Here is a 14261-nt window from a genome sequence, read left to right on the forward strand (position 1 = left end):
CCTTGGGACGTTATCTAAATGAAAACTTGGGTTGGACTTTTCTTATATCTCAGAAAGAAAGTATAGGGCCCTGTAGAATGATCGTGGTAAGCTTCTCTGATGTCCGTGAGTGGAAGGTTAACCGTGATTCTGGCCACCAGGAAAGCTCCCGGAATCTAGACGAAGGCTAACCCCCGAGCACAACTATGTATGTACTCTCTCTACCAGAATATGTTCTTTGTTGGCTGTGGTGTACTAATGGAAACGTCTTTGTAATGAAATTCTGTGCTGAAAAGGGGTGGTTCTGTTAAGGAATGAGGCGCGGGATTGTAAGAGGAGAGCTTGCTCATGGATGATTGCAACGTGGGCAGGAGGGAATAACAATCAAGCTTTCTGTCTAAGACCTTTTGCTTAACCTTTAATGATGTCTTCAAAATTTCGATAATTTGGGAATGCCCTCATTTCCGATGGCTCTCGTCGCCCCCGGGGGACGCCAAATAACGCTTATCGCAGCCCACCCGCAGGATTAACATCTAGCCCCATAAGGCCCTGAGTGAAACCGTCAGGCGAGGTTGACATGTCAAGCATGCTGGTCGGGTCGAGGCGCGAGGCGCTGCAGAGCGCTTGGCACCAAGGGAAGACTGGGTGAAACTAACCTCTCGCCACCGACTGGCGAAAAGAGGTTAACTCAAGCCATTATTGCCTTTTTCGACCCTCTCCAGCACCTGGCTGCACCCAAGCATGTGCGGGACAGACTCGCTACAGGCATTTATGCCAGGGCGTTTGAGTGTACGAGCCACTACACAAGTAAAGAATAGGTAGGTAGCTAATGAAGGCGCACAAGACTACACTAGAGTCTGGAACGGCGCGCAGTGAGCTAGCGAAGAAGAGCGAGTCGCGGAGAGGCAAATCCAGCCGATCTGGGAGGCGATGAGGTGTGTATGGGAACGGGAGCAGCATGGATGGTTCGTGAAAGGTGAAGTGTGCATGTGAGTGGCTTTCTCCGTTGACTTTTAGACCAAAACATTGTGCTCAAGCTTGTAAGCGAGGGCGTGGTCTGGCCACTATAGAGTGGGATCACAGTCGAAAATGGGGTGATGTGGTTCTAGACAGCCAGCCACGGATCTGACATGGCGTCGAGGCTGAAAGGCCCGAGTACAGAGATGTAGGTAAGCTTCGGCTTCGCACAGGTACGGTATGTATTTGCACGCATGGATCTTCTTTGACAGGGTTCGCGCCGGACATCAACGCGAAAACACGGACAGACAATGCTCGAGCAGCGAAGAGTTAGCTTGAAACCAACTTGGCCAAACCATCGCTAACTAAATTCATGCGACTGTTTCATAGCACAGACAAGATCAAAGACTTGCAGCTGTTCGTGGCCAAATGCAGACTCCAGATGTGAACTGAGCCAAAGGGGGGATTGCACGATGGCGAACTACTCACCTCTGGCTGAGACTGAGCTGTACCTCATTATCAGATAGTGACGCTCCCGTGCCCGTGAGAGATAAGTGTTCGCAAGAGAGTGGACGATGTTATGCACGGAGCTATCCTTGCTGGCTGACCACAACAGCTTCTGCATTTGAGAGGTACCTCGCCTGTTCTGGTGATGGCGATCACTTGGGTTCCTCTTTCACCCCTCTTTCTTCCTGTACTTTATGTCCCTTGATAGTTCGTGTCATCTTCACAACAGGACTTGTTTTCGCCGAGATGTCTGGGACGAGGGACTCCCTCTGGGTGCTGATCATTTGGGCATCGGAACATTGCGCATACGAGACGCTGTTTGCATCTCAACCATACTAAACAAGAATGCGTGTCCTCTCAATAAATTTACATCTTGTTATTCTCGTATTGACTCCGCATGCTGGTATTGTGTATCCTGAACCTGGTCTTGACAAGTTTCCGTCGTAGCGTTTTGTATATCGGCGGTCGGCGAAGGTCAATGAATGCTCTCGCCAGTGTCGTAATAGGAAGAATGGAGAGAGCGACACCCCATGACCTGATTCACTTTATTCCGATTGGATCATTGATAGGTTGTTGTTATCCCCACGCGGATGTGATTATGTATCTTCACTTGCGTCGAAGACAACCATTCACCCTTGGTAACGCTGGCTGTGCTGGAAGGAGTAGCTGACAATGCAGGTAACTGCCTATTTTATCAAGTAACTTATGTTGATGAACTTTCGGTGTTAGTGCAAGGCTCTGATAAACCGTCTATTGGCCGACTCACGAATTAGAAACTCTACGAACTGGCCTCAGACTTCAACCCTATTCGTGACAATGCAGATGAAGAAGCTCACTCAAATATCGGCAAAAGGTGCCCTTCTACTATGCCAATCTGCGTGTATGTCAACAGGAGGTGCCTCTTGAAGAAAATAGTTGTAACTTTTGCCTCGACTCAAAGTGCATCCTGAAAACAGCTCGCGGCCCAGACCGAGCCCTCCCGCCTGCAATCTCCCGGTGTGATACTACATCAGACTCAGACGTCGGGATACATGATGAGTTCCATGCACTCTCCCGACTCGAAACTACCAAGGTGGTGTGATCGGCAGGAAATAAATCCTCCGCTTAGTGTCGCGGGAACTGGCAATGATGGCGGATAGTTGTGTAACCCGAGAGTCAAGTTCACGGGAGGAGACATCTAAAGGGGTGTGGCCAAGTCCCGCAGCTTTTATTTAACTGGCAAGTATTAGGAATACTACAAGGATCTTTCTAGGTATTATGTGCGTTTGTGCTTGCTTCTTTGGCGTCATCTCACGTATGATATCAATAACTTCACCACCAGTGCAACCAACCATCACTGGCCGAACATTGCTTCATGAAGAAGGAAAAAAGTAATTTTAATTGACGAAATTATTAGAGAAGCCCGTATTGCTGTCAGTTTCCATTTGTATACTTGTATTATTGGCTATGATAATCCGCTGCTGGAGCCATGCCCGAGGTATAGCACAAATTGGTTGCTGGGACTTTTGATGGTCCCAGTCCTGAATTAGAAACTCCTGTTGCTCTAAATAACTGGCAGAACATATTAAATTAGGGTATGGTAGTTGTCTATCTATATGATATAGGCTGACCTTTATGTAGGCATACTCTGCTCTCATGCAACGCTCCTTGAAGGTAGAGATGCATAGGCCAGGAAGACATAGTCTCTGGACACGCAGTCTTCTCATCTCAAAATCTATTTGTTTATTAGTTCAGTCATTTCTAGAAGTTTTAATAAGTGACTAGCAAGGTAGCTACGATGCGACTGTACAGACATGGGGAGGCACCGTCACATTGGAGGCTTATGATACGCAGGTCTAATGTCCTTACCACAGCCATGGGATACAATGGCTGTCCTTGGGGTTCGTTTTCTCTTTGGATACACTGGGCAGTTAAGTGGTTTATCAGGACAATATATGCGTCTTGTCGCATGTTTAAGCTTAAGCTTAGAGTCATGTTGACGATAACTTGCCATGAGACACACGAGTATAGGGACGCAGTGACACTCAGCGTTATATCACCCTGGATGGCTCCAAACTTCAAACAAATATAGTCATTGATACAAAAGGGTTCACCGGGATCCCTGGCTCGCTTTCTTACATACGAAGTGTTGCTAAGGACATTATGAACGATGGCTAGAGTTATGGAATCCGAAAGCTTGCAGTATACAGTTGATGGTTTTCCACCAACATATTTGAACGAGATCAACCCTCTTTCAGCGATGTAGAATGACCCGAACAGCTGCAAAACCCTTCTTGAGGACATATGGCTCTTGTGTTGGATGCTTGTGCTGATTGAAGTGGGTGAGTAAGCTTGGTGGGAGGGAAGGCTGCATGTAAGTTACTCATAACAAGATTCACAATGAGACTTGATTAAAGTGATTTACTGGTCAATAACTTCGAATCATCAAAAGAAAGACCTCTTTCTGTTGTAGATATGCCAGTCCTTGGCTGTATAAGTAACAAATGATATCATGACCCAAACCATAACATACTGGAAAAAGCCAGAATTATGCACACTCATGAAACGCTCGATAAATCCATTATGCCTATTTTGATCCACCCTTTTTGGAATACAAGTTGATTTATAGCTTAGAAGCAGGGCTAGGAGGTCCGGCCTGAGTGATTTCATTGTAAAGAAGACTGCGCAGTAGTTAGCACTCTGGACCCAGACAGACAGGGGTTTAGATAGACTTACGTTGTGAGGAAGTCGGCATAATCCTCGCCAGTGACCTGACTAGAGAAGTATTGAGCAGCAAGGTGGTACTTGTTACCCTTGGGGGCAGACGCAGCGAGCTGGTCAGCAACCTCCTTGAGAAGCTTCAAAGCATACGACTTATCAACACGCTTGCCCTCAGCAGTGTTAACACCATGTTTGACCCATTGCCATAGCTGACTTCGAGAGACCTCGGCGGTGGCAGCATCCTCCATGAGGTAGTTGATAGGGACACAACCCACTCCACGGATCCATGCCTCCATATAACCGAGACCAATATTAAGGTTCTTCTTGATTCCCTCTTCCGTGATAGTACCGGGGACGTTCATGTTGAGTAGATCGTTCTGACCAATGGTAACGTCCTCTCTTCTCACAAAAAGCTGGTTGGGAGTTGGCATGTGCTTGTCAAAGATCTCGGTCGCGATGCTTGCAAGAGCAGGGTGGGCAACCCAAGTGCCGTCGTGTCCAGCACGGACTTCACGGAGCTTGTCGGCGCGAACGCCCTCCATAGCCTTGTCGTTGGCAGCAGTATCATTCTTGATGGGGATCTGTGCAGCCATACCACCCATGGCGTGAACACCACGCTTATGGCATGTCTGGATCAGAAGTTTAACATATGATTCCATGAAGGGAACAGTCATGGTGACCGCCGAACGGTCTGGCAGGACAAAGTTGGGGTTGTTGCGGAACTTCTTGATGACGCTGAAGATGTAGTCCCATCGACCGCAGTTGAGACCAGAGCTATGGTCACGAAGCTCATAAATGATCTCGTCCATCTCGAAAGCGGCAAGAATGGTCTCAATCAGAACAGTACCTCGGATGGTGCCTCTGGGCATACCGATGTAGTCTTGAGCAAGGTTGAAGGCATCGTTCCAAAGGCGAGCCTCAAGATGGCTCTCCATCTTTGGGAGGTAGAAGTAAGGACCGAAACCCTGGCGTTGCGTCTCAAAGGCATTGTGGAAGAAGTAAAGACCAAAGTCGAAGAGGGAACCAGAGATAGGCTCGCCATCAACTGTGACATGCTTCTCCTCCAGGTGCCAGCCACGAGGACGGACAATGAGAGTAGGAAGCTTGCGGTCGGTGCGAAGCTTGTATTCCTTCTGTCCCTGCTTGAAGTCGACCTGACGACGGTTGGCGTCGTACAGGTTGACCTGTCCATTAATCATATTGTCCCAAGTTGGGGCACTGGAGTCTGTTACAGGGTTAGCCGACTGCATCATCTCTCGATCATACATCCATTAAAGTCATAGACAGTCGTTGACAGCCCACAGAGGAAATAATTCAAGATATAGCAAGAATAGCGACTCACCCTCAAAGTCAGCCATGTAAGTGTAGACGTTGGCGTTTAGTGCGTTGACAACCATCTTCCGGTCTGTGGGGCCGGTGATCTCGACACGACGGTCCACCAGGCCCGGGGCGGGAGGGGCACCCTTCCATGTAGGGTTCTCGCGAATGTGCTTAGTCTCAGGAAGAAAGTCAGGGAGAACTCCTCGATCAAGCTCGGCCTGGCGAGCCTTGCGGCGCTCAAGGAGATTCTTGCGTCGCTCATTAAAAGAACGGTGCAGCAGTGCAAGAAAGGCGAGGGCCTCGGGTGTGAGGATCTTGCGGTGGATGTCGTCAACCTTGCCAGAAACGGAAACGCCCTGAAGGACAGAATCGATGGAAGCCATTGTGATCGCAAATGGAGAGCAATTCTTGTTTTGGCTGATGGAGGATGAGGTGAGATGAGGAGATGAGAAAGGTCGATGGGTATTATGTACTGTTGCCAGCACTTTCACGTGTCGAAGATGACTCCGGTGATGAGGTGCCAGTGACGGTGCTTGTAAGTAGCTCTGATACTTTGCGCAAGTTGGAATGAGACAAGTGTAGGGTTCAGGAAAACGCTCGGTCTCAATCAAGGTGAGAGTAAATGATTGGGAAAGCTAATATTGAAGAGCAAAAGGATTGGGACAAGGCAGATAATTATATAGATGTTAACACTGAAGCAGCTGGTGCTCCGCACATCAAATTCCTGAAGGCGTAACGTGCCTCGGAAGAGGGCCGAGGGGCGCCTCCGCGTCAGTGAGGGCACCGGACCTGGGGAAGATGAAGATATCCCTGCAAATGAATGTCGAATGCAATACCCGCACTGTACTTTACCTCAGTACGACGTGCGCCGAGACCAGCCCGTACATTGAAATCCGACGATTCTTTTCTCATATTCAATAAAATCAGGTATCTCCCTGCCTTAGTCAAGTTGGCTTTCGTTGCTCCCGTTCCCTTATAGCAAGGCGCTACAAACACGGATCGTTTGTTACGCGAGCAACTGATTTCACAAGCTTGTCAATACTGGGATTTCAATCACCGTGCCTTTCCAATCGATGACCGCATAACGGCCATCGTCCGTGTTGAGCTCGGTAGCCATCGGCCTGGCTCGGGTGGATGGAGTGAAGATTCACAGGTTAAAGGCAGCGTCAAAGCAGGCAAGATCTGACGCTAAAAGGCCAAGGTGAAGAGCATGTGGAGACGGAAAAGATGGTACCTACCTAGCTACCTAACTGCCGTGACGGTCCGGGGAACTCAGCCGAAAGGGTACTTGGACAGCTGAAATCTGTACTTCTGAGTGGACAAACTGCCACCAAATTTGTGAGGAGCCGTGGGCGGCAACTTGTATGCCTTTGGCCAGACCCTTGTACACATGAGATATCGGGGGCGTACCTTCCTTCCTTCCTTCCATCGCGACTTCCCATTCCACGAGGAAGGTACTCCGTACTCCATCTCAGAATTACTGGACCTAAGGTACCTACCTTATTCAATATCTTAGGTAGCTTTGTCAACCACCACCCACCTTGTTTACCTGATTGCTCGGTTTTCGACCGAGAACCTAGATTCGCTTGCCATCGTTCTAAGCAGTAGGTAAGCCTCTCGTTGCACATCAAGCCATTCTTAATTGAACCTCGGTTGTCGTGACTGCAACACTCTTGGAACTATTGACTTATTGATCAACTGTACTTGTACTTACAAGGGTATTGTATTCAATGGCACCGTACTTCGGTCTTGACCTCCCAGAGGACTTATCGGTTTTTACTACCAAGCCAACCAGCAACGAAATAAAATTGCAAGACTTGTTACCTTTTAATTTAAGTAAGCTGGAGATGTGTATATAATGTGGTCTCGGTGAAGAAGCATATCTTGCTATCGAAATCATAGATCCGATCCACCGACGAGCAGCCGAGGCAGGTGAACGGATCCATCCATATCTCGGAAAAGTTACCGAACCTCTCCACATATGTTGATCGATTCGGACTTGACCTCCGACAACCAAACTCGTCGACATGGTAGCTACCTACCTGGATACTTTCGCCCACGGATTGCTCAGTGGTGCTATGGGATAGTCTGAGAGTACTCTACACTCACCGAATCACTTGTTTGAGCAAGGCGAGCTCTGTCAAAAAGAAGACCTATCAGGCGTTTCGAAGTAAGGTAAGCAAGCTTGTTTGCTGCTGCTCTCAACAACCAGATTGACAAATAGAATGATGAGACATAGCAGCGTTCTCTTCAGCTAAATACAGAATCTAATCGAACCATGTGTTCTGGTTAATTATTCTGGCATCAACATTTTACATTTATGTCGATATATTCGGAAATTCAAGACTATAGACAGATTAGCTTGAAATGGTGAGTAACAGTGAGTTAACACTCGTTTGATTTGTGGTGGAGAGTTATGTATTTTCCTGAATAATAGATTAGTTGATTGATGAGCATCTATAAATATTTTGGTCTTCATACTATTTGAAACACTATGGCTGGTCCAGATAAGTAATGACATATTTTACCAAACTGGCTATACCTACTGTAACGAAAACGCATCAGTACCCAGAGCGAGAGACGAGTCATGACTATTACATATCCCTGGACCGACTATCAATCATTCATAAACCATAGAAGACCTTGTCTCAGCAAGGGGTCCCTGAGTTTCGGCTCCTGGTCTTCCAAGATAGTAATGAGACAAAAGACTTGCTCGAAGCTATGGAGCAGTACAAGACGCAACCCAAAGACAAAGTCGAAGCATATACATAAATGTGAATTCAATTTTCTCAAACTAAGGGAAATCTGATGATCAATGTCTGATTAAATTCTGTAGGCCCGCTCTATTCGATAGAAGGGTTGCAGAAAATACAAATCACAGTATTCAATGAGTGCAAGAAAGAAGCAGCCTTGACAGCTTTTGTAATATGAGCTCCATTGATTAAATTAGTATTCTACGCCTACAGTTCATGATGATTGCACAAAGACAGAGTTTGGAGCATGGACTAGGCAAGACCACCGTGAGTTTCAGATCTCGGGCGGCTCTTTGCTGAAATCAGCTCTAAGTAAGACATAAAAGCGTGCTTCATGCATTCAACCAACACGTGGGGTCACCTTCTGGACGCAAGCCGTGTATTCAGCTTGCTTTCCTCGTCTTGTTTTTGAGTGACCATGTTTTCAAGAAAAAAGTCGCGATTTAGTATAATAGATGGATTATATTATCTAGTTAAGGGACAACTCAGTGGCTATCCCTAGCCTACAACTATTCCCTCCTGTACTCCGCATATTCGCCCGTCCATGTTTAAGAAAAGAAGAAATCATGCCTTTCACCTCGGCCCAAAAGCAGAACAAAACGGAAAGCAATGGCTCATACATCCAACTCCATACAACCAATATCATGCACATAACTCTTCGCATAACCCCGTGATCCAACCCGCAAGGCTGTGTCAATGGCCAGCTTGCATCATATTTCGACAAGTACATATCGAAGGAGCCAGCGTGGAGCTGATTGAAACACCGGTATTACGAGTTGAGTGTCTTGATCATCATTTTTCGCTTGTTCCTGTCGGCTACCACCAAAGCTCTTGCGTCGAAGATCATGTTCATTGTGTCGACTACTCTGTGGAAGCTGCTGGCTGCTCCTCGCTCCTGCGTGAACCGAATGATGCTGAGTGGCTGTTTCTTACCATGCTCGATCACTGTGACGACCTCTGCGGCAAAGGATACTTCTTTCAGGTTCAAAACTAAGGTCTCTGTCAGTTCTGGTGCCGCGATCATGTCAAGCATACTACTCACAGTTCTTAGCTGCAATCCGTGCAAAGACAATGTTCCTTTGTTTGTCCACCTGAATGTCTCGGATGCCATACTTGCGCCACTCTCGCAGGAGGATGGTAACCTCCTGGCGTGCTCGTCTCCTCGAAATCGTCATGCATATGTGGTCTGTTGCTGGTTTGACTCTGAACAGGCGTGCGAGCCAATTTTGTTTGACCTCAATGTTGCGCACCGGGCCGGAGCCAGACTCGTGCCATTTGGACTGAGATGCCTTGGCGGTAACATGTGTCTTGCCCATGGTGTTGATCTCCAGTGAAGGCCGCTCTTCTTTCTGCTCAGGTCCTATTTCTAACATTAGATCACCACACACGGCTCTGCTTACGGGATGGCGATAATAACTCACTGGCAATTGACATAACAGAGTCTCTTTGTTTGTTGCTCTTCCAGAAAGAAAAGTGGAAAGTCTTCTTCTTAGTTGGAGCCTCTGTTGACGTTGAATCGCTTCGCTTCCCATCACTAGAAGTCAAGTACGAAGTGCAATCTTGCCACTCGACGGACTCCCGACTGGATTCTGACTCAACTTTCGACGATCGTTTGAACCAAGACAACTTTTTCTTCCTTGCCGCCTGGGCATCTTGGGAAGGGGGCTCCAGCGAGAGTGTTGTGGCCGTGGTGCCGCCATCCACACTGCGTTGCGACGCCGAGTCCAACTCTCGAAGTTGTGCAGCAGGGGCCGAGTTTCGTTGTTCAGGTTCAGGGATCTTCTTCCGTACGTTGAGTGGCTCGGGAATCTTCACGGGGCTCTCGTCACCTGGAGAATGGACCACACGAATGCTGTTTTCGACTTGGCTTAAGTATTCGATGCCACGGATTCTATCAATCCCTTTCTTTGTTGGCGTATGCGGAGGCGCTGACACGATACGAGCCTTGTCGCTGGCCGCTGCTCCAGCTTCATTAATGGATGGCAGCGCAGCACTTCTTTTGTGCTTTTGAGTATAAGTCGGAGCTGAGACAACCCGGCGCTCAGTGTGTCTAGTAAGCAGAACTGGCTGGGCCACCTCGACCTGCTCTGAGCTCAACTCTTCAGAATAAGATTCCCGAGTTACCGGTCTGGAACCAGTGGGTGTTGGTGCCAACGAATGACCATTGTAGCTTGGCGTCGGAGTCGGCAGAGGTGGAAGAGGCCGGTTGCTGTAGGACTTAATCGAAAGCTCGAGAACATCTGGGGCCGAATCCTCAGGCGCGTCGATGGTGAAGGAAAACGGTGTAGATTCGTACTGGGTGCGGTCTGGTTCAGTCAGCGAGCCAGCGATGGAGTCCTCTTCTATCAATGAACTTTTAAACGCTTCGTCACAGTCCTTGGCAATATTGCTGCTAAAATGACGCAGTTCCTCTTTGAAGATTTCGGAGGCGTATCGGGATCCAAGCGCGATTCGCAACGCTTGCCCCGAAGAGCGTTTTTGAGGGTCCTGTCCATCCGCCACTTTTGGAAGCATGCCACTAGGTAGGCTTGGGAGTTCTGGCGTGTGAGATCGAATCATTTCGATCTGATATGTAGAACCTTGCTCCGTAACATAAGGAGGCATTGAACCACTCCTATTGCGATTGGAGGATGATGTCGATCGCTTCCGGACATGTGTGAAGTCAACTCCGCGTCTGTGTCGCAAACTTCTCGCATGAGGTGTACCTTGCCGACTGCTGTGCATCGAAGAGAGCGACCCTCGAGACGATTGAAGACGCCCTGTGGTAGAATTGCGGTTAGAGGTTCCGCGTCCGCGACGTGCACCTGAGCCGCTTCGAAGCCTTTTGGGCTGCCCAGTATAGGAACCATTCTCTGCGTAAGAGTAACGGTGGACACTGACTAGCGATTGTCCTTTGTGGGAATCACGAGAGCGTATCGCACGTTCTGTCTGGAATAGTTCCTGGTTCATTGCTAGCTCTGGTTCAGTGGCATTCGAAATCACAGTGAACCGTGATATGGAACGCCCGTGACCGTTGCCGCTCGGCTGTGCAAATTCGCATGTCGATACGCGTTTCTTCCATGTGCCGGGCTTCATGTGGTGATAGTCACTTGTGGAGTGGGCGAGCTCAGGCTTAAAGTCTTCCAGTTGCTGCTCGCGGTAGTGGTGTAACAACCAATAGAAAGCCTTTTGATCATTGGGTCTGAAAATGTCAACAGTTGCAACTCAAAAGCCAGAAGAGGAGCCAAATACTTACTCGTCACATGTAAGCTTGAGCTTTAAGTCATTTTCACTAAACATGTGCCACATAGATCGCAATTGTCGAACTAATTGCGGATCAACATCCTTTGTAGGTACTGGGGTATACTGGAAGCCTTTGCGTATATCAGGCGGCTGGCTGTTGATGTCACAAAGGTTATCCAGATATGCATACTTCCGAATCAGAGGATGACGCCATATGTCCTTGAGGGTGATGCGTCTATCGGGGTTGACCTGTAACATTCGCCTGATCAGATCCTCAGCTTCTGGGCTGAGGAAACTTGGCATCTCGTACTGTCCCTTCTTCGTTCGAGCCATCATCACACGAAGATCAGGGTCATCGAATGGAAGAGTGGCTGAAAGCATTGCGAATAGGATAACACCCATGCTCCAAATATCTGCTCTATCGCCCCTGTATTGTCTGTTCTTGAGGAGCTCCGGTGCCGCATAGTGAGGACTGCCACAAGCAGTAGCAAGTTGGTGTGTGTCAGTCTGATGGAGAGCAGCCATGCCAAAATCAGCAATTTTGATCTGGAGATCAGCACTGATTAAGATGTTCTCAGGCTTTAGGTCTCGATGGCAGATGTTGAAGGAATGGCAGTACGAGATGGCGCTGATGATCTGTCGGAAGAAGAAGATCGAAACTTCCTCGCTCAGCCGACCCTTCATGTTGATGAAGGTGAACAAGTCACCTTGGTCGATATATTCAAGTATTAAGTAGCTAAATCGTCAGGATCCTCTTGCAAAATTCCCAGCGTAGAGCACTTACACCTCTGAGCGGTTCTCCCAAATATCATATAATTTCATGATGTTCGGATGTTCGATGAGCTTCAAAATTGCCACTTCTCGCTCAATAGCCATGGGAACACGCATCTCGCCATCGATCTGATCTGGGAGATTATTGTCCCACTTGCTAAGAGCAGCCAAACTACTATCTTGGACAAGATACGCCATCCGTCTGTTGACAATTTTGACGGCAGCCAGCTGATTTGTACCTGTGTGGCGACATAGTCTTACGCGCGCAGATGAGCCTTTGCCAAGGGTCCTGCCTAGCTGCCACGGCCCTATATGCGTCTTGTAGTTCTTCTTGCTGCGGCCACTTCCTGAAGAATCGTAAGATGCCGCCGAATGTCGACGTTCATCGTCCATATCACTGGGAGGCTTTAAAGTAGCTTGCTCTTGAGGTGCTGAGACTGTAGGCTGCTGTTGAGTAGGAGCTCGGCCAGAAAAGTATGCCGTCGGATGCCCATGGTTTGTGCGTCCGGTGTTGTTGACAACCAACGAGTTAGGGCGGTCATAACGCGGCTTGTGGCGCTGACTTTCTTGAGTAGGATAATTCGAGTTGATTCGATTCGATGCTTCTGATAGTGGTGAGCGAACGGTTGCCACCATAGTATCGGCCATTGTAATCGCGCTGAGTGTGGTGAATCAGCACATAATATTGCAGCCACACAGTCTCACGTCTTGCCCAAATGCTGGAGAAATCGAAGAAAGGCTTGCTCGTGGATGTCAGAATAATTTATGATGACCTTTCTACTGATCTGAGTAAGTTGGTATGACACACAAAGCACAAGGTGTTGCGATAGTCGGAGAAGCAGGAGAGGAGTTGTAAAGTAGAGGGGGAGAAACGAAGGCGTTGAGTGAGCGGGAATGAGTGAAGTTGACCAAGGATCAGAGATCCAGGAGCCATAGGGAAAAGAAAGAAAGAAATGAACGACACAAGAGACAAGAAACAAAGTCAGTTCGGAGCGACGGGAGGGGAATTTTTGAGAATGGAATGCAATGTTTACACCGGCAGATATGTTTGGCAAGGCTGGTGTGGGCGATACCAAGGGAGAAAAGGCTGGAATATGATCGTTGTAGCTGGCTGGCATTCGACTGGCATCTGCCACCTGCATACACCTGCCAATATGCCAGTATCGCACCACGCACGGTCAGGTATGATATGGTGGGGAATTCTGGTCAACAACAGCTGGCACAAGCTGAAATTGAGGGCCTTCTCTTGCATCCAGGCATCGCGATGCATTCCAGTTCCTCATGCGATTCGAGTCCATGACCAATGATAAGACCTTTCGAACACCACCACAGTCCTTCTTACGCAGGGAGAGGTTAAAAAGCACAATGAACAATCTTAGTCAAAATGTCGCATCGCCATCAGCAAGTCAGCTCGATATGATAGATCCCTCATTCAATAAGATGGCAGGCAGACATTTTTGTTTGAGGAGATCGAGAAGAGATCGAAAACAATGGTAACTATACCACATCGCAGAGGAATACTGGTCGTTCAGGGCACAGAGAGAAGAAACTTGTACTAGACTAGGTCCGCTCAATAGTCCATATAGAAGAATGCCAGTCACTAAACTCCCGCTCTGTGCTCGAGACTTCTCGAGTCAGAGGTCAATGGCGACATCGGGGTCAAATTATCACTGAAGCTTGTGTTGGTGAGATGGAAAATATGTTCTGTGCCAACTTGGGTTCGGTTGTATTGTCTTTGGTCCGTACGGGAACACAAGGCAGTATTCCGCCTTCACAAGCATGACCAAGCTGGTGGTACTTTTGAGATGAAGTGATGAAGTCACCCTGTTAGTAACTGGAATCCAAAGGGATGAAGTTGTCTGACCCTCCTTTCAAGGGGCTTCTTGGCAGAGGGTGACTAAGCTTCGAAAAACCTGAGGTAGAACCCCGTACGCGGCATTACCTAGGTAGAAGTGATGAATGTACGGACAACTCCGTATAAAATGATCTAATGGTCCACTAAAACCAATTTGGGTTGTTTAACGACCGGTCAACTCATCCTCTGGCTAAGGA

The 14261-nt window shown here is 48.1% G+C and overlaps 2 protein-coding genes across 4 annotated transcripts; both read right to left on the reverse strand.

The window, feature by feature from the left end:
- Positions 1-3801: 3801 nt before the first annotated feature.
- FVEG_01962 (malate synthase, glyoxysomal) lies at positions 3802-6191 on the reverse strand. Its single transcript, XM_018889000.1, has 3 exons — positions 5486-6191; positions 4159-5368; positions 3802-4103 (listed from the first exon to the last, which is right to left on the reverse strand). The coding sequence occupies exons 1-3, from the start codon at positions 5844-5846 to the stop codon at positions 4046-4048; spliced, it is 1629 nt and encodes a 542-aa protein (XP_018745063.1). The 5' UTR covers positions 5847-6191; the 3' UTR covers positions 3802-4045.
- A 2464-nt stretch (positions 6192-8655) lies between these two features.
- FVEG_01961 (CAMK/CAMKL/GIN4 protein kinase) lies at positions 8656-14028 on the reverse strand. Of its 3 annotated transcripts, XM_018888997.1 has the most exons (5): positions 12223-14028; positions 11452-12174; positions 9638-11397; positions 9259-9576; positions 8656-9206 (listed from the first exon to the last, which is right to left on the reverse strand). In XM_018888997.1, the coding sequence occupies exons 1-5, from the start codon at positions 12855-12857 to the stop codon at positions 8986-8988; spliced, it is 3657 nt and encodes a 1218-aa protein (XP_018745060.1). In that variant the 5' UTR covers positions 12858-14028; the 3' UTR covers positions 8656-8985. The 3 variants fall into 3 exon arrangements, with proteins under 3 accessions (XP_018745060.1, XP_018745061.1, XP_018745062.1); XM_018888998.1 differs by having other exon boundaries at positions 9259-11397; XM_018888999.1 differs by having other exon boundaries at positions 11452-14028.
- Between the last annotated feature and the right edge of the window lie 233 nt (positions 14029-14261).

Source organism: Fusarium verticillioides, chromosome 6, assembly GCF_000149555.1.
Source record: "Fusarium verticillioides 7600 chromosome 6, whole genome shotgun sequence".
Taxonomy (NCBI): Eukaryota; Fungi; Ascomycota; class Sordariomycetes; order Hypocreales; family Nectriaceae; genus Fusarium; species Fusarium verticillioides.

What these genes read in the sequence shown, in the direction of transcription:
- FVEG_01961 (XM_018888997.1), bottom strand. Translation starts at nt 12,857, where the DNA reads ATGGCCGATACTATGGTGGCAACCGTTCGCTCACCACTATCAGAAGCA. An exon ending in CTCAAGCTTACATGTGACGA is followed by an intron (nt 11,398 to 11,451) that starts GTAAGTATTTGG and finishes TGACATTTTCAG; the next exon opens with ACCCAATGATCAAAAGGCTT. An exon ending in CTCTGTTATGTCAATTGCCA is followed by an intron (nt 9,577 to 9,637) that starts GTGAGTTATTAT and finishes TGTTAGAAATAG; the next exon opens with GACCTGAGCAGAAAGAAGAG.
- FVEG_01962 (XM_018889000.1), bottom strand. Translation starts at nt 5,846, where the DNA reads ATGGCTTCCATCGATTCTGTCCTTCAGGGCGTTTCCGTTTCTGGCAAG. An exon ending in TTACATGGCTGACTTTGAGG is followed by an intron (nt 5,369 to 5,485) that starts GTGAGTCGCTAT and finishes ACCCTGTAACAG; the next exon opens with ACTCCAGTGCCCCAACTTGG. An exon ending in TATGCCGACTTCCTCACAAC is followed by an intron (nt 4,104 to 4,158) that starts GTAAGTCTATCT and finishes ACTACTGCGCAG; the next exon opens with TCTTCTTTACAATGAAATCA.